At 41.8% G+C, this 27,919-nt stretch overlaps 1 protein-coding gene across 1 annotated transcript in view; it reads right to left on the reverse strand.

The window, feature by feature from the left end:
* ADAM10 (ADAM metallopeptidase domain 10) overlaps positions 1 to 27,626 on the reverse strand; it is a 127,779-nt gene extending 100,153 nt beyond the window's left edge. The window contains exon 1 of the mRNA XM_075273509.1: positions 27,446 to 27,626. Coding sequence (XP_075129610.1) covers positions 27,446 to 27,497 — 52 coding nt within the window. The 5' untranslated portion in view covers positions 27,498 to 27,626. The remainder of the gene's footprint in view (positions 1 to 27,445) is intronic.
* Between the last annotated feature and the right edge of the window lie 293 nt (positions 27,627 to 27,919).

The raw sequence follows: 27,919 nt of genomic DNA on the forward strand, positions 1-27,919 counted from the left end.
CACACTGTACAGCGCGATAGGCGCTGCTTTGAAGAAGGACGTACCTGACTGTCTGTCAGGAACGCCCTTCTGACTGTAAAGACCTACGGTACCGGGACCGCACTGTTGGCTTTCCAGCAGTATATAGAACGGCCTGTGCCCCAGACCATGAAAGGTCCTCTTTAAAAGGGGATGTCCAGGACTTCCTGCTTCTATTATACCTATATGGAAAACGCCAGCATTTCCGTAGGTATCATTGACATGCTGTGATTAGCAAAAATGCTCGCCTTTTGGAAATTGCTGCGTTTCTGCTGCAGATATTTTTCTGCGATGTGTGTATGGGATTCACCAAACTCCACTTTGCAGATCCTGTAAAACGCCACCGCCAAATCACGGCAATTCTGCTACGTTGGGCCTTGTAATAAATAAATAAAATAAAATCAGCCGCCATTTTACCAAAACATCAAGGGGAATAAATCAAAAAGTTAATGTAAGGTTTTGTTCACATTTGCACTGGTCATTCTTATTGTTGTGCTGCATTACTGTAGCAGAACAACAAAATTAATGACAGTGCTGAATCCACTACATAACACCAAAAGCGCCTGACTGACCCAAGGAAAATAATTGGCTCAGCCAGGTTTCAGAATACTGCCCAATTTTTCTTAGTAAACTTTGCAGACTCCATCAAAAATGGTAAGAAGCTAACAAAGCCTCAGGTACAGATGTGAATATGGCTGTACTGTGCTACACCAGACATAAGCGGCAGAACATAAGTAACAATACACAAGACAAAAAAAATACCCCTTAGGCTAAGTTCACACGTGAATTAAGTGTGGCGTAATTTGGTCTGGAAAAAAAACGCTTCCTAATTAGGAAACTGTTTTTGGACCTTGAGACGTTTTTAGAGCGGTTTCTGGAGTGGTTTTTGGTAAAAAAAAAAAAAAAAAAATGCTTCAGAAAATGCCAGGCAGTTTTCCCCTCCTGGAAAATGAATGGACTTTAAAAAAAAACGTGTCACGTCGGTTTTTGGTTGCATTTTTTGCAGTTTCCACCTCCCATTCACTTCTATTGCCTTCCTGAGGCGGAATCCGCCTCAAGAAAGGTCATGTCGCTTCTTTTTCATAATCTGCTGCCTTTGTGCCCATGTGAATGGGCCCTTAAGGCTCGTTCACACAGGGCAAGAGGGGACGGATTTTGGCGCTGAAGCCTCCTCAAAATCCACCCCCTCACAATAGAGATCTATGCAGACCGCTAGCGGTTTTTTCTGCTAGCAGTTTGTTCCCGCTAGCGGAAAAAAGAAGCGTGCTGCCCTTTCTTCAGGCCAATTCTGCGGCTGATTCACCTGCGGCGTCCGCCTCGCGGCAGCACCCTCCATACTAGGCCCATTCATTTGGGCCTATTCCGAAGCGGGAAGCCGCGACAGTCGCATTTTGGTCCTATTCTGAGGCGGCTTTCCGCGTCAAAATCAGGACCAAAATACGCGATCCCATGCCTCGTGTGAGCAGGGCCTTATTGGAAAAATAAATATAACACAATTTCTTACCTACAGCTAAAGCCAAAAAACATAGATCTACTACTATGTAAAAAGAAATGAAGATACACACTGCTACATGTGAGAAAGGTATAAGGTGGGGTTCACACATATGAACTTAACGCTGAATTTGTCAAGTGGACAATTTCTCCTTCAGGAATTTGAAGCAGATTTTTTTCTGCTTGACAAAAAACCGATGTAGATTTTTGACTCTGAATTTAAAGCAGAATTTGGAGAAGAGTGCCACTATATTTTGCCTATTTTGACTTTCTTGTTGCGACCCGCTGTGGGGACTTAGCCTAAAGGTGGTATTTTCCACCTCACATTCACTTCATGTTCTTTAGGTGGATTCTGCCTGAGAACTTCCATGAAGGACGTATTTCTTTACACTAGCTGATGAAGAAAAACAAAAGAATGGGAAGCAGATTTTGAGGCAGATTCCACCTCAAATATAGTGTCAAATTCCTATGTGTGAAAATCCCCTTATATGTACAAACTACAGTCCCTACAAAACAAGGTTCTAGTACTGCAATGTACCTGACTGGTTTACTACAAAGTACGGTAGTAAGCAAATGGTCATTGAAAGATAACACTACTGTGACCACAGGACCATTTGAACATCCTCTCCCCTCACCTTCTGTCTATCCCTCTTCCCTCAGATTGTAAGCCATTAGGGCCCTATATCCTACTGCACCAGTAGGTCACTGTTTGTATTATATCTGATTGTATATTTTTTGTACTGTATGTAACCCTCAAATGTAAAGCACCATGGAATTATACAAATTAATAATAATAATAATAAGGTATCTTGTATATGCAAATGAGCCCCTATGTGATGCTAGAGTAACAATAGATATGATACAATAGAAATTGTATACCGTCTCATACCCAAACAGGTTTGAATTAGATGTATGGTGTGGCCTTGTGGCTTCCAGTAATTTGTGCTTTAACCTCCTGTCTGGCTGAAGACAAGTTTCCAGGGCTCTGAACCACTTGTACGGTTATATAACAGAAGGTGAACAGACACGTGCCCCAATGTATTTATTAGGAGCAAGCAATGGTGCTGTAACTTACTGTCGCAGAATAACAGCCTTGCGTTAACTAGTTACCCAACAGTAATTGATTTATAGGAGCACCACCTCTGTTTTATGTAGCAATAGAAAATCTATCAGGTATGAAACAAGTTACATGAAGGATCAACAATAAAATACAGTCATCAATACCAATACCTAACACAGACAAGCATAGTTGAGTACTCATGGACCCAGCAGCCCTCATTTCTCTCAAAATTATTTTTAGTATAGACAGCATTGGCCGAGATCATGAATATTTAGACCACCTTTTCATTTGCATAGTTTAGGCCAGAATTTCACACATTCACACTGAGTAAACGCGCGTGTATTTTTGCAAAATACACGTGTAAAAATACACGTGTAAAAATACACGTGTAAAAATACACGTGTAAAAATACACGTGTAAAAATACACGTGTAAAAATACACGTGTAAAAATACACGTGTAAAAATACACGTGTAAAAATAAGACTCCCATTGACTTCAATGACAGGCGTATTTTACTCAGTGTGAACTTACCCTTTTAGTGCATTTTTGTCATCTTTAGCCAAGCCCCCTTTTGCTGAGAATCCACATTCACATCTAGCATGTTGAAGCATTAAAGCTCAAACAAGAGGTGCCACCCTGCACAAAGATCTGCAATGTTTATGCGAGTGTCAATTCAGAGAAGTCAGAGGATCGGCTGACCATCTAAGGACTCGTTCACACGGGGGGGGTGGATTTTGGCACAGAGAGTGACGTGGGGAGCCACATCACTCTCGGGTCAAAACCCGCCTGCCACGACAGTCACGGTTTCGCCACAACTGTCGCAGTTTCCCCCTCCGGAGTCAGCTCAAATGAATGGGCTGACTCCGGAGGTTGCTGCTGCCAGGCGGAAGCCGCGGCTCACTACGGAATCCGCCTAAAGAAATGAAAAAAGAACGCTAGTGGTCTCCACAGACCACCATTGTATGTAGGCAGATTTTGAGGCGAAATCCGCTGTCAAAATCCACCTCCTTGCCCCCGTGTGAACTAGCCCTAAGGTCTATCGGAAGAATATGCAAATCTGTCTCCTATGATGTTAATATAGGGAGACAGTGACTCAGTCATGCAGCCCACTAGGGGGCGCTCCCTTTAACATCATGCCCGACCTTCCCAGAGGCCTTGCTGCAATGATGTGGGATTTTACCAACTACAATCCCTACAAAACAAGGTTCTAGTACTGCATTGCACCTGCCTGGTTTACTACAAAGTAGTAAGGAAACGGTCATTGAAATCTAAGGTCGAGAAAGATACCAGGCACTCTTCTATAACAACACGGAAAAGGACAAAAAAAAAAATATATATATATCCAATCCAATAACACAGTGTGCTAATGTGATCTTTTCCTCCACAAATAGCATGCACATATGGTTTAGACGTCATGAAATCCTGTCCTCGGCTGTAAGGAGCCACATTTGAACAGCCAGTCTTGCCTGAGAGTCAGGGACTGGATAAGGATTTATTCATACAACCATGTTGTATCCATGAAATATGGCCCAAGTGTAGATCATATTTCCTGGTCTGACTGCAGCCGTATGAATGGAACTTACTATTAATCCTAATACTCTAATGCATTAAAAGCAAGCTAAGTAAAGGAACTGGGATGTCACTCACATAATTCTCCTGTGAGGTCCCATGTCCTTTCCTTAGGCCGCTAACTGGCCTCAGCGGTCACATGCGGTGAGGACATCCGCCGGAACAAGAACAGCAGGACTGAACCACAGTGGAAGATACACCAGAGCACTGGGGACAGAGGAGACATGTTTTCCTCCTTAAAATGACCCCATCATATATCTCACAGATAACCTAAAAGTATTATGTTATATAACAATAGTATTTTTGTGGCAGGATTTTTTGGTAAAGTATTCTTTGTTATTAAAAATTGTGATACATCTAGTTCTGTTATCAAAGTCTAAATTCTGCTACTGTGGCAACTCCAGGAGTCATTTATGATGGAAAACTAGAGTTATATAGTGTAAGAAAAAAAAAGGGCTCAGACGTTTGGCTTATCAGAACCTCTATACATTCATGTGTATGACACCTCCAATTATTCCCACGCAAAGTGGCTGCAAGAACAGAAAAACTGACAGCTGAGGACAAATATCTGAAGTCCCTTGCTCAGATCACAGAGTGGTCACAAAGTTCTTTTAAGTCGATTTACGTTGTAACTAAACATAGTATGACAACTGCGGTTAACAGATATTGGGCAAACAAATATGTTACTGTGAAATCTTACAAACTATACTGTAATCACCCCATAATCTACTTAGTCTAAATACTGTATATAAGCAGATTATCTGTGCATGACTTGCTTACCTTTATCTAATCACCCTGTACAGTATGGGAAGTGGGCTATCCTGGCAGTAGCGAAAACCAAGAAAATAGTCATCAGCACAAGTCAAGTAATAGGCATTGCAGTATCTCAGACAGACAGCAAGTGCAGCTCCAAGAGAAAAATCTTCTACATGACCCTAAGGCTCCTTACACTGTATACTAGATATGGCTGAGCAAAGATGATGCAGTTCAGTTCCCACTGATCTGATGCTGTCGGCCTATCCTGAGCGCATATATATATATATATATATATATATATATATTTATTTATTTATTTATTTTTTTCTTCTCTCCTTTATTCTTCTAGGCTGGTTCCAACGCGCTCATCATCAGAACCAGCATGACATCCCTTAGTCAAGGACCACAAAAAGGTAACCTGCAGAGAGTACAGAAGAAGCAGCACAGCAATGCCGGAGTAAGGTGCTAGTGCTGATCACATGACCTGGGACCAGCCCAAGACCCCTAAGTACGGCATCTAGAAACCCCTCAGAGGAAGAATTTATTTAATTTATTAAACAAAAAACACACTAAGACAACTCCCTGAAGAACTGTAATAAAATAGATTAGGTTTTTGGATATAAATTTGGAACTGAACCATGAATCATTCTGCAAAAATAAAGCAATACTGTATAATAGTGGACTTCTACTTTCTAGTGTGAAAATGGTGGTACTCTCTCGAAAATTATATAATTTTTATAGTGTCAAGAATTAATTTCCCTTTCACATTTACAGCTAAAAAGCACATAACAGTATCAATCAAAGACACTGCAAAAAGGAAAGAAACCTGACAAATGACCGACACTCCCTTCCTGTCACGGTTCACAGTCTGAACTTGGGATGATGGGCACACCCTTTACACTAGGTATGTGAACTTAGAGGTCAAATATTTGATTATGATAGAACAAACATATATTGAAAGGTAACATAGCAAAAAAAATTATGTTTTCTTAGTAGCTTTTCTGGGTATTGTAGTACAGTCCCATAAATGGGACAACCCTGCAATTCATAGAGCAGCCTCAATTGTGCCGACAACCTGACAAACAACAAAGAGGCAGCAGCATTCACGAGCACTGTGGTCCCTTGACTAGTGGTAGTGCCGAAGGTCTTTCCCCTACCATCCTGAAATTTATTGTTTACCTACACTAGAGATGAGCGAGTAGTATTCGATCGAATGCGACTATTCGATCAAGTACTCGTATCGGTCAAATACCACGCGGGAAAAATCCATTGAATTCAATGCAAAAACCTCCTCGTGCTCCTCATCCTGCTACTTCCGGAACTTGGAGGATCCGAGGTGTTGAACTTTGGTTTCCATGGAACCTGGAACAACATTCCTGTTTTTTTTTCCCATAGACTATAATATTATTTATTTATTATTGTTTATTTATATAGCACCATTAATTCCATGGTGCTTTACATTTGGGGGTTACATACAATACACAAAATATACAGGTAGATGTAATACTAACAGTGATCGGCTGGCACAGTGGGGTAGAGGGCCCTGCCCGCGAGGGCTTACAATCTATGAGGGAAGGGGGGTAGAGACAGAAGGAGAGGGGGAGACTGTACAGATAGCAGTGCGGTGATAGTGTTATTGGGGGTTGTAGGCCTTCCTGAATAGGTGAGTCTTCAGGGCCTTCTTGAATCCTGTGATTGTGGGGTCAGTCTTATGTGTCTTGGTAAGGAGTTCCAGAGTATGGGGGATGCACGGGAGAAGTCTTGGAGACGGTTGTGTGAGGAGCGGATGAGGGCAGCGCGGTGTAGGAGGTCGTTGGAGGATCTGAGGTTACGTGTGGGCAGGTAGTGGGAGATGAGGTCAGAGATATATGGAGGGGACAGGTTGTGGATGGCTTTGTATGTTAGCGTTAGTAGCTTGAACTCAATTCGCTGGGCTTTGGGTAACCAGTGGAGGGACTGGCAGAGGGGAGCAGCCGATGAAGATCGGGGGGAGAGGTGAATTAATTGAGCAGCACAGTTTAAGGTGGACTGGAGGGGGGCGAGGGTGTTTGCCGGGAGTCCATGCAGAAGGGTGTTGCAGTAGTCTAAGCGGGAGATTATGAGGGCCTGGACAAGCATCTTAGTAGTTTCTGGGGTGAGGAAGGAGCGGATTCGATATTCGAACAAATACTACTCACTCATATCTATCCTACACCATCAGTTTTCAAAATGCAGATACTCATTTAACACCATATTATCAAATACAATGATCCACAATGATGTGTGAATTTAGCACTACAGGGAGGTTGATTGAAAAAATAGATTCAGAAGTAAAAGTGGACCATTCATGTCTTTTTTAGCAAATACTTCCATTCCACATTAAATAACTATTCGGGAGCACCATATCTTAACTCTGTTGTACCTTTCCTCTGTTTTCTACTGAAAATTAAGACATTCAGAACTGGCCGTCCAGGGACATGTCCCTACGTTCCCCTCAGACTTCATAATAATACACCACTTTGACCAGGAGAACAGTAACACTCACTATCAGTTTCTAGGTGGAATAACAGAGGACCAGCACAAAGTTCTACCAATAATATTCTCGAACTGTTCTCTCTTGTAGAATACAATCAGTTACATAAACAGACATATTTGGAGTAGAGATGGGTTTGGTTTTTGTTTTGTTTTTTAAATCTGTGTTTTCTTGCACTGGCTGGCTTTTTCCTCCCATTTCACCAGATATTACTTTCTTCTTCTATTTAAATAAATAATTGAACATTCAGAACCACACCAAACCATGTTCTCATCATAACTATATGTTTTACCACAAAGTATTCTATTGCAAAGAACAATATAAAGCTAGGACTACACCGAAACATGCATCACGTAACAGCATGTTGCGGAGAAGCTGCGCGACCAAACAAATATCTCAATTTGCTGTTGCACAAGTTTTGACCTGGCTGTAAAAGTTGTGAATGACTTCCACTGAATTCTACAGCGGGAAAGTTGTGATCAACTTGCAGCCAAAAATCCAGTAGGTTTGAAATTTTTCTGTTAAGTTTTGGTTGCATAAAGCCACAGGTCGCAACACGACTCCACAACAATCATTAGCTGACACACCTCATTCGTCATGTCACACAATGGTAGCCCTATGTAGCCTCCACAATGCACCTGGTTCACTACTAGTACGTTCACGCGCTCTCTCCCACTCCCACCAGGTACTTTAAGAAAGCCAGTCACGTCTACTACCGACAGATCACAAAATGCATTACTGATTAAATAGCAGCCGGATGAGAACAGGGAGGAGATGGAAACTTCAGCTGAACTTTAATTAAGAAAGTCTTTATTTAAGCTGTTTACAGGGTACACAAGAGTGTGTATAAACAGAACCCTACACAAAGATAGGAAGATTCTTAGAAAGCACTGTACGAGGAAGTATAATCAAAGCCCACCTCTCTTCTGTAATCTATGAAGACTAGGTTCAGATGTGGCAGAACGATTGTGGATATCCTGAGCAGAATAAAACAATATACAGTAAAATCTGTCTCTCAATTAACTGCAGAATATGAATTTAGCCCAACCATAAAGTGCTGCTGTATGTTTTCTATAAAGCGTGTTTTGAGACCTACTTCTCCCTGCTGTCATTGACTTCTTGTATCTGTTCGTACACAGTCTAGACATGTAATAGTCCGTAATCATGGTCAAAGGTAGTTACCGCAGAGGTCTGCCCACAAAACAAGAAGCAGCAAGAGTCACTGTATTAGCTAGAGGGATCAGACATCCAAGATAAGGAAGAAAGTAGCAGCCACCTACACATAAGGCTAACTGAAATGGTATGCAATGAATCACTTTATATTCATTAGTGGCTTGTGAAGTGTCTCATCTCAGAAATATAACAATGTAATGCAAGGATATGCAGTAAACACACATAAAAAGCAATCTAGAATGGAAAAACTCAGCAGAATACGGAAAATCTAATTTAAAGCAAAAAGTGCATTCACACATTTTTTTTTATCACCCCTTTAAAAGGTGCTTTCCAGCCTTTCCTTAAGATCGGTCATCAATTGAAGGTCCACTGGCTGGAGAAGCATAGATCTTCTAATGGCCTGATGTCCTTTATGTCCGACTTTGTGTCCGGTTAAAAAAAAAAAAAACGGTTTCGCCGGAGAGGCAGAAGACGCTCACGGGCGGTCACTTTGCAAACCCATTCAAATTAATGGGTTTGAAAACTGACTGCTGGGTTTCCGACTCTTGTCCAGTTTCTCTTGGCAGAAGACTGACACCTGCAAAACGGAGACCGGGCGCAGGTGTGAATCCGCCCTAAACTACTTGAAATTCACACAACTTGTTTTCGGAACTGCAACAAATTGATACCGACTGCTTTTTATGTGGCAGATTTTGCTGCATTTTTTGAGCCAAAGCCAGGAGTGGGAAAAAAGAATAGGAATTGCCTAAAACATAGGAGATCGCTAGTGACAGCTACTACGGCCATTTTCAAATGGGGATGTATGTTGTTGCCCATATTTTCTTCAGGTAGATTACGGAGTGCTAAGTACACCGAATAATGTGTATAAGCGCATGACAACAACATTAACAAGGAGGAAAGGCCTGCAACAGCCGTCTTATGTTATTTCAGGTAATTCGCTATATGCTCATTCACAGAAACACCATCTATGGCTGAAATGTCTGGAACTCTGAAAAAGCAGCTGTCAAATACGACTCCCACAGAGTTAACCTTTTCCTCCTGGTAATAACTCTCAGAATAGGTTATGCTAATGAGCAGAGCGACATTAATCCCTCACTGATTGGTGTAATCCTGACACTAGTTGCTCTAGCAACCAAAGCTAACTGCATTGATTACTCGCTGACTACCTGGGGGAGCAAAGACTGGCATTGAGCTGCTGAATGGCCATCCTAAACTGTACCACAATATAAAACGAGACATAGAAATACACATAACTACAGTATACTCAATTTTTTTCTTAATGGAACTAAAAGGGTTTTTTTAAGAAAAAAAAAAAAAAAAGACTTCTAAGGCATTTTATTTCTAGCACATACATAAGATTGAAAAATAGATTTAGGCTGAAGCCACACATTGTGAAAAAAGCTGCAGGGTTTTTGGTTTATTTTTAAAGCAAACGCCAAGAATGGCTTCAAGAAGAATGGAAATCATAAAGGAAACACATATTTCTCCTTTCTGCCAAATACAAGAGTTCCCTTTACATGGCCCTTTGAAATCATTTCTGGCTTTGACATAATCTGCAAAAAAGATAAAATAAAATAGGAAAAAAAAAAGCAGCTTTTCCACCACATATGGCTTCAGCCTTAAAGGGGTATTCCCATGTACATAATTATTTATAAATTTGTAGAGAATTTAAAATTAAACATTTTTGCAAATAAGTAATTAAAGAGGACCTTTCATCAGATTGGGCACATGCAGTTCTATATACTGCTGGAAAGCTGACAGTGCGCTGAATTACAGTCAGAAGGGCGTTTCTGACAGTCAGTCAGGTACATCCTTCTGCACAGCAGCGCCTATAGCGCTCTAGAGTGTGAGCGGGGAGGAACGCCCCCTCCCCTCCTGATATTACTCGTCTATGGACAAGCACTGTGAGCAGAGGGAGGGGGCGTTCCTCCCCGCTCACACTGTACAGCGCGATAGGCGCTACTGTGGAGAAGGACGTATCTGACTGACTGTCAGGAACGCCCTTCTGATTGTAATGAGTTACGGTATCGGGACGGATAGCTCTTTACCCAGGGCACAGATCGGGAAAGCCAACAGTGCGCTGAATTCAGCACACTTTCGGCTTTCCAGCAGTATATAGAACTGCCTGTGCCCAATCTGATGAAAGGTCCTCTTTAAACATTTTAAAGAGTTTAAAAGATTTTCTCTAAATATCTTGTGGTCACAGTCTGTTATCTTGATCGGCTGCCAGTGAATATGACCATGAAGGACCTTTCTGAGGTCAGAAAATCCACCATGATGTCCTTATTGTGGCCGGGATATCTTCTCATACATGTAGTGCCCCTGTATGATAACCCAGCTACAATAAGAAAATCATGACTAGGTTCCTGACAAGTCCCAGACCATAGAAAGTTTCTGCATTTGTGGCCATAACCATTGGCAACCGATCAAGATAAGACTACCACCACTAAGATGGTTAGAGAAAATCTTTAAAACTTTGCAGAATTTTTAATTACTTATATTTGCAAAAAAAGTTTAACTTTTAATTATCTACAAATATAGATATGATTATGTACATGGGAATACCCCTTTAAAGAGTAAACAACCTTTTTTGGTCAAGAAAATACATGCTGCTTAATTTGTCTGTACAGTGAGAAGGTGGAAGACATGAGAGATATGAGCAAAAGAGAGAGAGAGCCCTTTATCACAACACAGCTGGATTGTTAAGAATTAGTATCCAGCTGTCTCCCGACTCATTTAATGCTGTAGATAGCCTCATATCCGTCTTTCTGAATTACCGTGAAAAACAAATGAACTTTTATTTAGTGAAGCGTATTGCAAAGTTTGTTCCCTGCACCTTCACTATTGATGAAAACCTAAATAGAAGTTTATTTATGCTTGAAACAGCCTGGTCTTTGGATGAGCAGCAGCTTGCAGTTACAGCAACCTTCTTTATTGTTGTGCCAGCACAATACACACACACACACACACACACACACACTATAGAGTTGCTGCAGCTGCCAAAAAAGTACTCAATATTATTGGAGACTGTATGATAAAAAGTATCTTTCAGGATTGTAATATTGACAACCAATCCTTAGTATAGGACATCATTATCAGCTCAGTGGAGTTATGACTTATGCAGAGTGAACAACAAGACAGCTGGATATCGAAACCTCTACAATTTCATGACCTTAGCTAGAGAATTCAAGATAATTCTAGTCACAAAAAAACTCTTTATACCAAAAAAAAAGAAAAAAAAAAAAGGGTCCCCAATTTAAGTGATAAGAGATTGGAAGGGTGACTTCACACAGTTTTTGGCAGGGTGGGTTTTTTTTCAATTCCTCAGTCTTACATTTAAAAAAAAAAAAAAACATTTAAAATCAATAGGACAAGGGCAGCCTGCAAAAAGCTCAGGTTTATTTGTTATCTTTTTAGTTTTCAGATTTGTGAAGCGCTGCAGAATATGTTGGTGCTCTATAAATTAAGGTTATTACTACTGTTTCATTCTAAAAGATAAAACACTGACTATTAAAGAAAAACAGCTTCATAAAGAAACGCAGCTAAACATTCTCAAGATATCAGTGTTCGCAGACTTCACATTTCTGAAAATCTCACTAAGTAGCGTGTGTGGGAGTTGTCAAGAATGTGTTGTGTTATTGACCAGATGACTCATAGCTCGATAAGAGATGAATAAATTAATCAGCGGCGGTTAGCACACAAAGTCGCTCAGGCTCAGGGCAGCCATGAGCAAGCTATAGGATGAGAGAGTTAAATACTCACAATGCATTGCTTCTGTCCAGATAAACAAATGGGCAGGTTTACCGATATCCAGATTCAGCATGTAAAGCATGCAGAGACTTGCAAAGATGATGCAAGGATCAAAATTGTGTGAAAAATGTACCATGACTAGGTATTTATTTCTAATCAGAAATCAGCATTTAAGGGAAGATTATTTAAAAGAAAAAAAAAAAAAATGTCGAAAAATGCAGTAGGGGAAAAAAAAAGTAGGGTATGTTCAGACTTTTTTGGAAACAGATTTAGCCCTATCTTGCCATGTTTGCGGCTCGAGACACGCTCCAGTGCCAGCCCATTCATTCGGGCCTACACAGGAGCAGGATGCCACAACAGAACACCGATGCTGCATCAGCTATCCGTTGCAGCATGTGGCACGGAATGTTCACATGGCAGAAAAGGGCTCCATGTAGAGATGAGCGAACACTGTTCGGATCAGCCGATCCGAACAGCACGCTCCCATAGAAATGAATGGAAGCACCTGGCACACAGACTTTGCCGGTGGCCGGCCGCTTAACCCCCCACGTGCCGGCCGCTTAACCCCCCACGTGCCGGCCGCTTAACCCCCCACGTGCCGGCCGCTTCTATTCATTTCATTCATTTCTATGGGAGCGTGCTGTGAATGTGCTGTTCGGAACAGCTGTTCCGAACAGTGTTCGCTCATCTCTAGATGACCTTTTCCTCCATGTGAACATACCCTAAGCATAAGCTTTATTTATAGGATACACCCTGTATTGTATTATAGTTTGATGATGTGGTAGATAAATATCTGATAATACATGCTCTGATACGTTTTCTTATTTATCACTCAATAGGAAAACATTAGGAAACTAATAGTAAAAATTCCATTGGGAACTTAGGCTTCATTCACATATGCGGCAGATTCCACCGAAAAACAGCAGAGAGAAGTCCTGCACGGAGGACTTCTCGCTCCACCAGTCTCAGTATAACTCCAGCAGAAACTGCTGGTCCGCGGATAACCAATGTTTAGCGGGCAGACTCTGTCATTCGGCTCCCATGGTGGATACAAGCGACGGAGAGCAGGCGCAAGTGTAAACCTAGCCTTACATGGACCATAAATGCACATGTATACATTAGCCAATAGCAGCAAAGAGAATTTATAAAACAGTGTTTGTATGTTCACAGTATAACAATGTCACACTACTGATCACACATAATGATAGTCAATGTGTCACAATTATATTGTGAAATAAGTTGCTATTGCTGCCATGATCAAACGATACATTAGAGAATGAGTAGAATACATTTCTACCACTATTAGGAGGCCCCTTATTTCTGGTAACCCCAATTACATCATCTTATCTCTGTATACAAAAGCCTTTCTAGACAAGCAGGCATCACAAAATACTCAAAAAACTAAGTTATCAGTACAGTCCATACTGAACTAGGAGCACAGTCAGGGAGCTGGGCCTCACGTAAATAAAATATGCTTGCTGAGCTTTTTCCTAATATGCCAATTAGCTGTTTGGTGCAATGTAGCTTTCATTGCTCCAAAGAGCTACATTTTCCAGATCCCAGACCCTTCATACATTCTTCTTTGCCATGACTGATATACATACTACCTGGCTCATAAGACAAAAAAGTCAACCTCATGGCACCAAACAGCACATGGATAAACCAGGAAAAAAGAAAAAAAATACTAATAGTTCAGCAATGGAGGAACCGATCAGAAAACAGAAAAGTGTTATTTACACAAACCCTAACTGCCTACCATAGTGTGAGGGTGACACACTCCCTTTATGACCATATCCACTTTCATCTGATAATTTTCTAAAAAAAAAAATAAAAATTACGCAAACTGGTCACATTGCACTTTCAGCTTGACCAGTATCTGAAATGGTACGTATCACAATCCAGTGACCGACAGTATATCTATGATGCATTGGTAGCTTAACTAACTTCCTTTATTATACTATTATCATCCTTTAAATAAGCTCCACTCCTCTGATTTCGGCACAGTTGGAATTTCTTCTCTAGCCCCTCCACAACCAAACAATCAAAGCAGTTATAATAGGTAAATTCTATTGTCAAGTGGTGACGTGAGGCAGAAGCAGAAAGTGGATGTGATTCTGAGCTCTGACACTGTCCACCAGTGACTGGAGTCATGATACCTTGCCTGCTCCTGCCTGACAGAGTCATAGTTAGCATAACAGACACAGAAACTAACAGCATTGATTTCTCAGGACTGGTGGGATCTAGAGAAAAAATGCCAACTGTCACAATCAGTGGAACGGAGCCTATTAAAGGATGAAAACAACTGCAGTTGGTGGAGATAGTAAAAAGGTGACGTGAGCTTAGTCCTAACTCCTACCCCATGCAGCTTCTCATGAGCTCCAGATCAGCAATATCTACACTATGTTCAAATGCAAAGAGCATCAACGTATCCCTATATTACCCAATCAATAGGGCTGTGAGAACTGCAGCAAAAAGGAATCATCGTAATAATGAGAGCTAAAATATTATACCTTCAATCTAAAAAGCTTTTCAAAGGAGATGAGCACATGCTGAGCACACCAGGAGGTGGCAGTAAGAACAATGATCCCCAACAATTCAGGCAGCCTGTGAAAGGGAACATTATATTTTAATGAGCAAACTGTAATAACTGAAATGTGTTTGCTTCCGGCACACAAATGACCAACATGTCTAACTAAAGAAAATCCAGCTCTGCAGAGAGACGTCCATTCATCTCAAACGCTTCCTCCCATTGATGCAGGGTTGCTGGCTTTCACTATCTGTACAACTCTTACATGTAAAGAATGCATACTGTACATAGGGTCTCCTGGGGTATAAATAAACCTAGACTACCCCACAATAGTTATGGGTTATGAAAACAGATCGACATAAGTAGCCATGTTTCCCAGAATCTGTTCTAGGGAACAGATTATTACAAGGCATACATTACAAAGTATGAGTATGAAATATAAAAAACAAAAAAAACTTTGCAAGTCTTCTTCTTTGCAAGTTTTTTTTTTTTTGTTTTTTGTTTTTTTGTTTTTTATATTTCATAACCACTGGCTAACACGGTACCAAAACAAACATTTTCCTTTTAAAGTATGAGTAGTGACAAGTGTAGGAAAAAGTGTCAAGGGGCTTTATAAATACAGTGTACACAACACAAAACTAGCGTAATTGCATTGATAAATTGGTCCTAAACTATACCATAATATATAATCTGTATGTTCAGAAAGAAATATAAAGTTTGTACAGCTTTTGCTGTAATATAAAAGCCATGTCCATCTATCACTGCACTGCAAATAAAACAACTTCAACAGTGAAACAGCACAAAATAAAAATTATGCCTAGTGAAAGCCGAGTAAAAGACAAAAAAGCATGAGCTCAGAATCCAGAAAAGGAGGAAAATTGCAGACATCAATAATTAATAGGATGAATTGCATGGGGACGACTACAGAGAACTCAGGGGCAGCAGGGAATCCGTAAGCTATCTATAAACAGGAAAAAGGAAGGAAGCCTGCAAGACAAAAACCAGGCTATGCTCTGTTGTCAGAGAAAAAAAACAAGAAACACAATGACAACACCTATTATTTCAGCTGTCCTCTACATTTCACAAGAATATTGAGATCACACAGAAGCCAAACAGGGTCAATTATTTCACTCCAATTACATCCAAGAAAAAAAAAAAAAAAAAAAAAAAAAAAAAAAAAACACACACAACACTACAGATCCTCCTTAGGGCTAGTTCACAGAGAGTTCCGCGTGTACACATTCCGTCGCGGCATTCCGCTATCGATTAGGACCGAATGAATGGGCCGGAGCCTCGCGTCGTAGACGCCATGGCTGATTCAGCCACAGAATCCGTGGCAAGATAGGGCAACTCGCTTCTTTATTCTGCTACTAGTGGAACTTGCCCTATGTGAACTGGCCCTTACACTGCACAAGTTATACTTACCTTGATGGTTATGTGCAGTACCTGAGTAAAAACACATTGGGGTAAATTTATAAGGGCCCCTTCACACAGAGTTTATGCTCCGCTCATTCAGACATTTATACACGAGCGCTGCAAAACACATCCCATTCACTTCAATGGGAGCGCGCGTAAAGCCGTCTTTACGCGCGCTCCCATTGAAGTGAATGGGATATGTTTTGAAGTGCTCGTGTACAAGTGTCTGAATAAGCGGAGCATAAACTCCGTATAAAAGGGGCCCTTAGGACTGGCATGTCATACGCAAGTCTTAAAGGGATTCTATCATTAAAGAAAAAAAAAAGTTTTTAATGATAGTATCCCTTTAATACATGCCCCAACCAGCACAGGGACGAAGAGATTTATTAAAGATGCAGTGGCAGCTTCAGAAAGCGGAGATCCCAAATCTCTTTACATCATTTTTATGGAGTAGAGGGAATGATAAATTCCCCCATTTTCTTTTCCTAGAGGGTCACTTTTAGTTTAGGATCTTTCAATGTCTATCGACCCCACTACTGGCACCAGTAAAGTAACAAGATGGCTGCCAATTATCAGTGAAGGAATCTAAGGAATAAGGTTTTGTTTAAGGCCTCATGCACATGACTATTACAGAAAACCCCATACAAACGCACGACACAAACTTGTTTTTCCATCTGATTCAAATTTAATACAAAGGCATTAGTCTAGCGCAGATTCCATCAAGAAAAAGCTGGACAAAATTGCGCATAATGCTGCGTTCTTTTCTGACGAGATGACAGACACTTGACAGGCAAATCATACCAGACTGTAATCGTACTACTCGATGCTACTTATCAATGCTAATACATGGTGCCCATGGACAACTTAACATAAAGAGAGAGGTTTAGAAATGTATTTCTTTCAAAGCATTTTTGCCCTGGAGGTTGAAGCCATAGATACGAGGACATCATGCCTTTGAGTAGTGATCAAACGTGGTATTATTCAACAAAGTGGTTCGCCATGTACTGCTGTGCCCAATCTATCCAAGCAGATTATTATAGAGAAAGATTAGAACAAACTATACACACACATTATATATGTTCTATCTCATTGTGTAATTCAGTAATCTGGATGGCTACAAGCAGCTAATAAAAGAACATGCTATGATGTGCCATGGACCCTCCTACTCTACAAAGCCTTGTGGGAAGACAAGCCAGAGAAGCATTGTCTGTTTTCGCAGCAATGTATTGTGTCAGGGGCGCTGCTCTGTGACAGCACCAGCCATCAGTCAAGAGAAGGAAGAATAGGCTTTGTCACATGTATAAATCTTAAAGTGTGCGGCACTGCCTGAAATAAGGACACAATAGAATTAGAAAAAACTTCTATCAACGTCAAACGGGCTAGGTGTACCATCTTCAGAATCATACAAAGACTATTGTCATTTACTGTATTATTACATGGGAAATTTTACAATTAAAGGATTTCTCAAAAACCTACTCAAAAATGTCATGGCTTCTGTTCGTAGCAGAGCTATGACAGATCTAATGTAATAAAGGATCAAGAAATCCTGACTGATCCCATTGATTTATAGTCAAGTTTCCGATGGGGTTCAAGCACTTTTGGCAAACAGAACAACACTGAACACTATTCTATTACTGCTGTCAAAAAAGAGAAGCCCTGACAGAGCGGAACGTAAACACAAATAGGCCCGATTGTATTTACATATACAGATATGACAGATTTCTGATCAATCTGATCAACAAGATAAATTGTGGTGTGTAAATGGCCATTTGATCTGACATATCGGTTATGCATACATTTTTTTTCTCTCCAAAAACACAATTAGATTATCTGACAGACAACTCCGTTTTATGGAATAGAAAATAGGGAGGGGGTTTATAATGTTTTTAATGATCTCGACTGATGAAGATGACAACTGGTGCAATTCTACAAAATATATATGTATAAATGGCCCACTCACACCAATTTCATCATCTACAAGATCAGTCCGTCAGGTCAAGAATTGGCCACAAAACTTATATCTGCAGCTTACTAAGCACACATAAGCATGTATATCCCTTCTCGAGATTACAGGTGAAATGAGGGGCAGACATGTTTCTGAACTTAGGGTCAGTAACCCCATTGAGAAACATTTAAGTCAGCTCTTCCCTAGGCTCAAAGTGGTTACCAGTAATGCTGGATTCACACCAGTGTTCGGTTTCCGTTTGGGGACTTCTCTCTGCGTTTTTCAGGCAGAAACATAGTGGACGCCATTATTGTCTATGGGGTTTATGGGTAACCATTTTTCAAGCAGATTGGGTTTCCATTCTTGGGTCCCCGACAGACCCAAAGAATGGAAGCCCAAGCGTATGTGAGAACCGAGTGTAAGTAAATATATTTACTGTAGGTTTAGAGGGGTAAAATAAATAAGTCAGTACTTGTGATTCCTACTCCAACACCGTACTTGTCTGAGGTCTTCCTGGTCCTTCCCAACACACAGTCATGCGGCTTAGTCATTCAGATGTCTAACTTGTATGGCACTGACATATCCTGTAGCGCTTTACAAACACTGTTAGTGAATCACCTTTGTCGGCAGTGACTAGTTCTGCAGAATTCCTGCAGGTAAAGTGTGACCGGGGAACTTAGACCAGGAGGGACCCAGTCAGCTTTGGGAATAGGCAGGGCAGGGGGATAGGTAATGTGAGCATTGCTTTAATTTATTTTAACTCATTCACAACCTTTGGTAAACAATTTATACCCATTAGGCAAGCAGTATACAATTGCTGCTTGATGACTGAATTGTATTGAGGAAATGAACTTTAGGTTTAGTTGGCCTTTCATCTCTACTACTGTATGTAATAATACCTTTATATTGCAACATTCAGCTATCTTATTCCTAATAAACTAAAAGTTGTTGCATAAACATTTCTTTCTAACAAGGGTGAGGAAACCAGAAGGTTGGCAAGATACGGACACTTCCTCCATATGTTTCCACATGACTGCAGTATAAATGGACAGCTATAAAAGGCTCAGGATTGTCATAAGCAGAGCTGTAGAGTCGGTAGGTCGGACCACCAACTCATTCATAAAAGGCTGATAGACAAGGACAGTCAGAAACCGTAGAAATCGTCCAATTCATCAAAAATCTAGTGATAATAAATATGTAACAATAATGGGAATACAAACTATGTATTGATTATACAATATTAATAATTGCATAATAAGTTTCAAAAATAGTCATGTTATTTTGTAGCTAGAGTCTGAACCTTTTTTCTGACTACCCAAAAGATGTGGTTTTGGGGCATCTCCGAAGGACTGTAAAAAACGCTGAAAATAAAAGCGGCAAATGAACTGACACACACAACAATAAGCTGGCCACATGGAGGCTCTGTACCTCCATACTAAAACGCCATAATGAACTCATAGTAATACCATCTGCTTGAGCCCTAAGGCCTCGTTCACATCAGCGTTTGTATTCTGTCCAGGGGAGTCCACATGAAGACCCCCTCCCCGAACGGAATAACGAACGCAACTGGTGTGCCAGTAAAAGCACACGGACCCCATAGACTATAATGGGGTTCGTGTGCTTGCCGCCAGATCTCCACAGGGATCATGCGGACAGGAAAGTAGTTCACAATCTACTTTCCTGTCTGCACAATTCATACGGGCAGCGTGCGGCAAGCACGCGGACCCCACTGCACACCGCTTGCAGTTGCGCTCAGTATTCCGTTTGGGAGGTCCCCATGCAGACTTCCCAAATGAAATACTGAATGCAGATGTGAACCAAGCAACCAAGCATAAGGGAGAGGGGAGATAGTTGTTAGGCTGTACACTTCAGATATGTATGCTCTGAATCATCATAAGGGCAGGGTCAGGCAGGGGGAAGTGATTCAGAACTCCAGTCACAAGCAACCAACACCGCCTTCCTGACAGTACAGAGCCTAAATAGTATATTAGGCACCAAAACTAACAGCAATGATTGAATGGGAACAGTGGGGCTAGAGAAAAAAAAAATCCAACTGTGCAAAAAATCAGTGGAGGAACTGCCAATACAGGATGTAAAAAACTGGACTTGTTGAAGGTGGTGAAAGGTCCTCTTTAATCCTATCAACACATTGCAGAAAACACTGCAACAGAAGCAGCATTTGCAAAAGGGCATGTTTTTGAAAACTGCAGCATGTTAATTCTACTTCTGAAAATAGGGAGGCAGAAATGCAAGCTACAGGAGAAAAGAAGTGAAAAATGTAAGGGGTGTTTTTTGGAAGATTGCAGACGTTTCTTGCATCATTTCACTATGTACGGCCATAGCCTTAAACTGATTGTTAAATGACCACAGGATTGACAGACTATAGTTGTTCCATAAAGTTTAAGAGGTTACACACATTCTCTGGCAAAATCATGCAGGCCTATAAGGCCAAAGACACACCCTGTGGAAATACCACATTTTTGGCCATTGCAGTGAAAACAGTGTTTCTGCTGACTTTTTTTTTTTTTTTAAAGTTAGCATTATCTATATGTGGCTGCAAACTAGAATACCCAGAAGAGGCTGGACGTAGAGTAAAATTTAAGTGATACTTCCAGGGGCAGGACTCCGCTTCATTCCGTGCGGGCACTAGTCATGCCAAAAGTGTAGCAGCTCAGGTGAATACTGTGGCTAATACATGTGACAGCTGACTGGCCACAGAGTTCAGCTGAAACACTTCATTTTTGGTCAGTGCCGGTGCGGGATAAAATGATAACTTTATACCAGAACAAAAACATAGGGAGTAAGTAGCATTGTGATTTTTTTTTTTTTTTTAATCTTCCAGTTTGCATGGAAAACTCCTTTAAGAGTTGTAAGCAGAGGCATCAAGCCGATGCCATTATTGGTCACATCATGGCCACCACACAGCAAATCCATGTGCCCTGGCAGCAAGAAAATTAAATCTACCTGAAACGTCACAATGCAGAATTGCCCTAAAGAATTGGGTAGTCAGTCAATGAGGGGTCCAAATACTGTAAGCAAACAATAAGGCTAAGTTTGGAAATGCTGTTTTTCTGCTGCAAATTTGCTACAATATTTTTAAGACTGGGGGGGGAAAAATGGCAAGTGTGAACACAACCTGACTGTCAACACACCAAAGGCCATAAATTATAAAACACAGACAATTATAACAACTGTTGAGAAATAACCTCAAAAGACTCTTCCGGCTAGGAAGCTGGATCCATATTGAGCTCAATGGAAGATGCAATTACTGGAATACAGACTGAGTCATAACGATTATTAGTAAGTAGGAGGGGGAACAGAACAGCAGTGCTCCATGTTAAACAAGAGGAGCACCAAGTAATACCCAAGTATTCATTATAGAACTAGAAGAACGCTACGAGAAATAAGAGCATCTCCACATAGAACGGAAGGCAAATGTAGAGATATAGTCTAACCACGTCTTAAGAAATCCTACCTTGAATGTATGTGTGGGCAGGCTAGACACTGCATATACCACACGACCATAACACTAAATGCAACCCACTTCCTTTATGTCACATCATGAGAAGTAGGACCCAAACACAGTGAAGCAGACAATGCATCATTAAGATTTAGTTTATGGCTCTCTACAGCTCAGCTATAAATGTGATCCAACTCCTACAGCACTCAACAAACCTCCACGTGAAAAGCAATAAACTTGCTCATTCTAGACAGTATTAAAATCTATAGCATAGCTCAATGACCCACAGAGAATTTGGTAGGATGTAAAGGAGAATATACCTCTTAGAATATAGTAATGAAGGGAAGCCAAAACAACTAAATCCATTGCTGTAACGCGATTGTAAATCCTTTTAGAAACGACTTTAGGGTAAACACTCTCATTCGGATTCAAGCAAGTAACTAAGAGTAGCATGTATGGCAGCCGCTACAGAGCCCAGGTGAGGTGGATGGCAGACCGCTATTTTTCCAGTTACCCTATCAAAGATATACGAATATGTTCGGTTGGACAAAGCATGCCATAGGCTGAAAGGGGGAAGTAGAAACATCAGTTTACCCCCTGTGAGGAGAAAGGATTGGGAACGTTGAAATAATGCATGCTCAATTCTTCTATACCCCTTGACATCAACCATCTTGAGAGTCAGGGCACTACCGGATGGCAGATTTGAACATCAGCCATCCAAAATGTAGATTATAGGAATTGTTGTGTAGCACCGGAAAAAGGAAAAGGATCTAGAAAGAAAGATTCTAGAAGGGGAAGAAATGCTGAAGCTGGAATTTTTTAGTTACAGAAATTCCTGCAACCACCCAATTGCATGTGTACTTACAATTTCTTAGGCTCGGTGCAAATCTTCATTCAGGGATTCCGTTCCCCTCACTGAATGAAATATGTGGAGAGAAAAGCGCTGCAAGCAACACTTTTCTCTCTGCAGGGAAACCACATGGATCCCATTATAGTCTATGGGGTCCGCGGGTTTCCTACGGAAACCGCTTTTCTATGTGGATTAGGTTTACATTCGGGGGGAGGGGTCCCCAAGCTGACTTCCCCCCACCAAACACAGATCTGAACCTAGCCTCCTATGTAGCCTCAGTTTTTCTTCCCGCATACATACTAATGAATCAAAGTGCCTTAACTTTTTTTGTCGTGTTTAAAATGCGGTCCAGTCTGAACATAGCAGTATAAGGTATCATTTTTACCTGTGTTCATTCTGTCATTGGAGTCCAGAAGGAGGAGCTACTCAGGGACTGACAGCCATCTCATAATGGGAGGGCCACCAACCACTGCCCAGGGCAGCTCCCTGGTAAGAGGTCAAGCAACCACAAGGATCTTGGTTATTGCTTGGGAAACTACCCTAGAAATTTGACACGTAACCAGTTCAGTAGAATTTGAAAAATAACCAAATGTTGTAATCAAACTAAAAGGCAAGACCTATGGCATAACAGGAAACATGGTAAAGGTCTGAACAACATCTTATTTGTCACTTATTTCTATAAAACTACATTTCTCTACACAAATCATTTCTAACTAATGACATACTAAACAGTGTAGAGAGAAGGAAAGGAGTGGTTCCTGCAGTGAAGAAGAGGCCTGAGGCAAGGGTGTGACTGTACAGCACATGATATCAGAAACTACAGATATCCTCTACACACTAGACTGTGCTTCTACATAATTTCATCAGATATAGGATCACTTACACTTTTCATCCTTTCACTTTCATCCTACTCCTTTAGTCTTTGCTCTTCAGGTACACTGTGCCAGGGCATTCTTTGATGTTTGTGGTTATCAAAGACCTTTCAAGACTGCAGTAGATCGAAATCAAGAAAACTTTACAGGAATGCCTGGTCACACAAACAAGGTCAGGGCAGTAGCCATCATGTAACCAAAAATCACCATCATATACAATACCCGATTATCATCACTTTAAAAATTAGTAAAATTGAAATGAAGTGATATTCACCTACACCTGGTCCTCCGTTTCAGCATCAGGTCGCCTGTTCCATCCCATGCTGGAAGTAAAGTGGCTTAGGAGTCTCCTGTAGTCAATAGCCTCAGCGGTCATATGCTGGGAACCGGTGACATCACTGAATTCAAGCTTTGACCACTAGTTACATGAACCACTTGACTTGTGATATGGAACAGGAGACCTGATGACAGAATGTGGAAGAAGGGGTAGTGCAAGTACCCCCTTTAACCCTCACGCCTGGCCCTCTCTGGGTTGTTTTTCCAGATTGCCTGGAAAACTCCAACAACTGATGGTTTGCTGTTGTATATGCAATTTTGAGAACTATACACTCACCGGCCACTTTATTAGGTACACCATGCTAGTAACGGGTTGGACCACCTTTTGCCTTCAGAACTGCCTCAATTCTTCGTGGCATAGATTCAACAAGGTGCTGGAAGCATTCCTCAGAGATTTTGGTCCATATTGACATGATGGCATCACACAGTTGCAGTCGCAGATTTGTCGGCTGCACATCCATGATGCGAATCTCCCGTTCCACCACATCCCAAAGATGCTCTATTGGATTGAGATCTGGTGACTGTGGAGGCCATTGGAGTACAGTGAACTCATTGTCATGTTCAAGAAACCAGTCTGAGATGATTCCAGCTTTATGACATGGCGCATTATCCTGCTGAAAGTAGCCATCAGATGTTGGGTACATTGTGCTCATAAAGGGATGGACATGGTCAGCAACAATACTCAGGTAGGCTTTGGCGTTGCAACGATGCTCAATTGGTACCAAGGGGCCCAAAGAGTGCCAAGAAAATATTCCCCACACCATGACACCACCACCACCAGCCTGAACCGTTGATACAAGGCAGGATGGATCCATGCTTTCATGTTGTTGACGCCAAATTCTGACCCTACCATCCGAATGTCGCAGCAGAAATCGAGACTCATCAGACCAGGCAACGTTTTTCCAATCTTCAATTGTCCAATTTCGATGAGCTTGTGCAAATTGCAGCCTCAGTTTCCTGTTCTTAGCTGAAAGGAGTGGCACCCGGTGTGGTCTTCTGCTGCTGTAGCCCATCTGCCTCAAAGTTCGACGTACTGTGCGTTCAGAGATGCTCTTCTGGCTACCTTGGTTGTAACGGGTGGCTATTTGAGTCACTGTTGCCTTTCTATCAGCTCGAACCAGTCTGGCCATTCTCCTCTGACCTCTGGCATCAACAACGCATTTCCGTCCACAGAACTGCCGCTCACTGGCTGTTTTTTCTTTTTCGGACCATTCTCTGTAAACCCTAGAGATGGTTGTGCGTGAAAATCCCAGTAGATCAGCAGTTTCTGAAATACTCAGACCAGCCCTTCTGGCACCAACAACCATGCCACGTTCAAAGGCACTCAAATCACCTTTCTTCCCCATACTGATGCTCGGTTTGAACTGCAGGAGATTGTCTTGACCATGTCTACATGCCTAAGTGCACTGAGTTGCCGCCATGTGATTGGCTGATTAGAAATTAAGTGTTAACGAGCAGTTGGACAGGTGTACCTAATAAAGTGGCCGGTGAGTGTATGTAACCAATGTTTTGTTTTTCTTTAGAAGGCAAACAAAACTTGTAAAACATCTCAACGTACACTGGTGCCTGGGACTTACCCAGCTTTTCTGTGATGTATTTGTAAGTCTATAGCTCTGAAGAATATAAACTACATGTAACAATGTAGCAAACACATGGCTCATATTTCCTCCAAATATAAGAGAGATGTCACAATACAAATCCAATTGTTCTCTAACTTACATTCAATGAGGAGAGGAAAAATAAAAAATAGATATATTCAATTCATGGAAAATAAATTCAAAAGGCCATCCATGTAAACACAACTGCAACAGACAATATTATTCACCGCCATCATGATACTTGAAGGCAATAAACCTACGTGCCGTTAAAATAGAAATATTACCGATAAAATTCATGAAAGCTAGAACTACATGTCCAGTAAACGCCAACTGATTTGATATCACAGATAGAGATCATGGTTAGGGGTAATAACATTAGATATAATAATATATGTTCCTTATAACCATCAACAACCACTGAAACAAGTGCAATAAACATTCTAAAACTTAATCAATAGGTATTAATAGCACTGTGACGCCTACACAACAACCCAGGGAAAGATTATAGCAAAAAGACAATACTTCCAACAATAAGACTGAATTTTCCTAGTGAAATCTTCTCACAAGAATCCTATGAGAAGGACTAATCAAATTGCGAAGACTATTTGATGGTGCTGAAAACTGTAACAACAGTTCCTCTGTTACACAGGCGGCGGAACCACTTCCTAGAAGTAAAACTACTACCTACTAAAGGTTATACAAAAAAAACAGAACAAGAACAGGAAGCATCCACTGCTTCTAGCAAAAGGTATGTTATGCCAAAACAAAGCAAGTTTGTATGGTTCATGCACTGCAGGGCCACAGGAACAGTACAAAGCAACATACTACTCTATACCATGCACACATAAAAAGACAACATGCTGACCATTTCCCATAAAATAAAAATGACATCATTCATTACACTAGCAGGATATGGACTGACTGCAGCAGAAAAGGGCTGGAAGATGACAGACTTCTCTAGCAATGGAGAGGAACCATCCAGCTATCCATGTCGCCTCTTCCACCGCATCTGGCAAAAATGAACGTTGTGGGCTCATTAACCCTAAATAACCCAGCACAAATGCATCAAAATGACAAAGTGGATAACAACAGTATGTGTCCCCATTCATTTTATATAAGCATTGGGCTAGCCTGCTACAGAACTGACCAAGAAAACAACGTACATGCTCATCTACAGAGCTCATGCCAACACAGACCAATAATGGAAGGGAAAGGGAATACAATGGGTTACACAGATTGCTTGTGACTAAGTGAGAAAGGAGGGGAGGAGGAAGAAAAAAAAAATCAGGCAGAAAACACAACAAATACAGCAGATCTACTGTCTCTAGGTCTTGGAACGCCTAAAACCCTCCATGTTTCCTTATTCTCCCCCACAACCGCCTACAGAGGTGGGTGCTGGGAAGTCTGCAGCAATCCTCTCCTACACTGGAGCAGGTTGTCCTCTCTTGACACATAGGGAGCTCCAAGCCAAGGGTGAGCGGCTAGCTCCAAAGCAGACAACACAATAAGCCTGTGACACATAGCTTATCCAGAACTTGGTCACTCCATAGGGCAACAGGGACAAGTGACAGATGACTGGAAAGCAGCAGAAAATCCCAGTAACCCCCACCCCCCAATATAAACAAATACACCCCCCTAATATAGAAGTGAGCTGCAGTAAATAGGACATGTAGGAGATGCCCCAGAACTGGCAGCTGACTGTGTACATGCCATGTGCCAGCAGACGACAAAGAGGTGGCCGGGGGGTGAACAATGGTCGGGGAGCTGGCAGAGGGCGCCCATTAGTAGACGTCTGCTGCAGCCAAGGATGGCAAAATCAACCAATTTCACAAGCGAATGTAAACAACAGCGTGGTTGGGGCACAACAGTACCGAGCAGCCAGTGCCAGGCTGGCCATGTGCCCTGCTGCACTTGGCAAACTAATGTATGGGCGGAGGGGGGGGGGATATTATGTGGGGGGGGGGGGGGGGGGGGCTGTCACTGGGCATGAAGGCACATGCTGCATTTGTATACGGTGAGCCCAGCCTCACTGCTCCCTCCCATTCCCCCCTCCTGGGATAGCCGGGCTGCAATAACAGTGGAGCGGCCCCGTAGTCCCCCTCCCATCTCACCTCCCGAACTGGCCGCCCAGGAGAGCAGGAACACAAGCCTCAGGATTGCCATGATCCCCGGGTGTCAGCAATCACACATGGACCCAATCTGCGGCCGCAGCACTCGGCTTCTTGGCGCTTTCTCCCCTTCAAGCTCCAGGGGAAAGCGGAAGCTCCCGGTGTCCCGACCAGCTCTATCCGACGAGGGGGAGGGAAACAAGCTGCACTGCCTCCCACCTGACGTCACCTGACCAATGCCCCGCCCACCTCTACAGGCCGCCTGACAAATAATGTGCTGCTCCGGTTAACCATTTGTGTCCGCAGAGCTCGCTGTAGTGCAGGGCTTCGCAGAGGTGGACGCAGCCAATCAGTCTGTCAGTCATTCATGTGATAAGTTGTTCATTTCATGGAGATTCTTCTAAATGTCTGTGTACTGGATAGACACAAGCTCTGCACCAGACACATCCTATACAGGATCCATGAGTAGAAATGCCA

This window comes from Leptodactylus fuscus, chromosome 5, assembly GCF_031893055.1.
Source record: "Leptodactylus fuscus isolate aLepFus1 chromosome 5, aLepFus1.hap2, whole genome shotgun sequence".
Taxonomy (NCBI): domain Eukaryota; kingdom Metazoa; phylum Chordata; class Amphibia; order Anura; family Leptodactylidae; genus Leptodactylus; species Leptodactylus fuscus.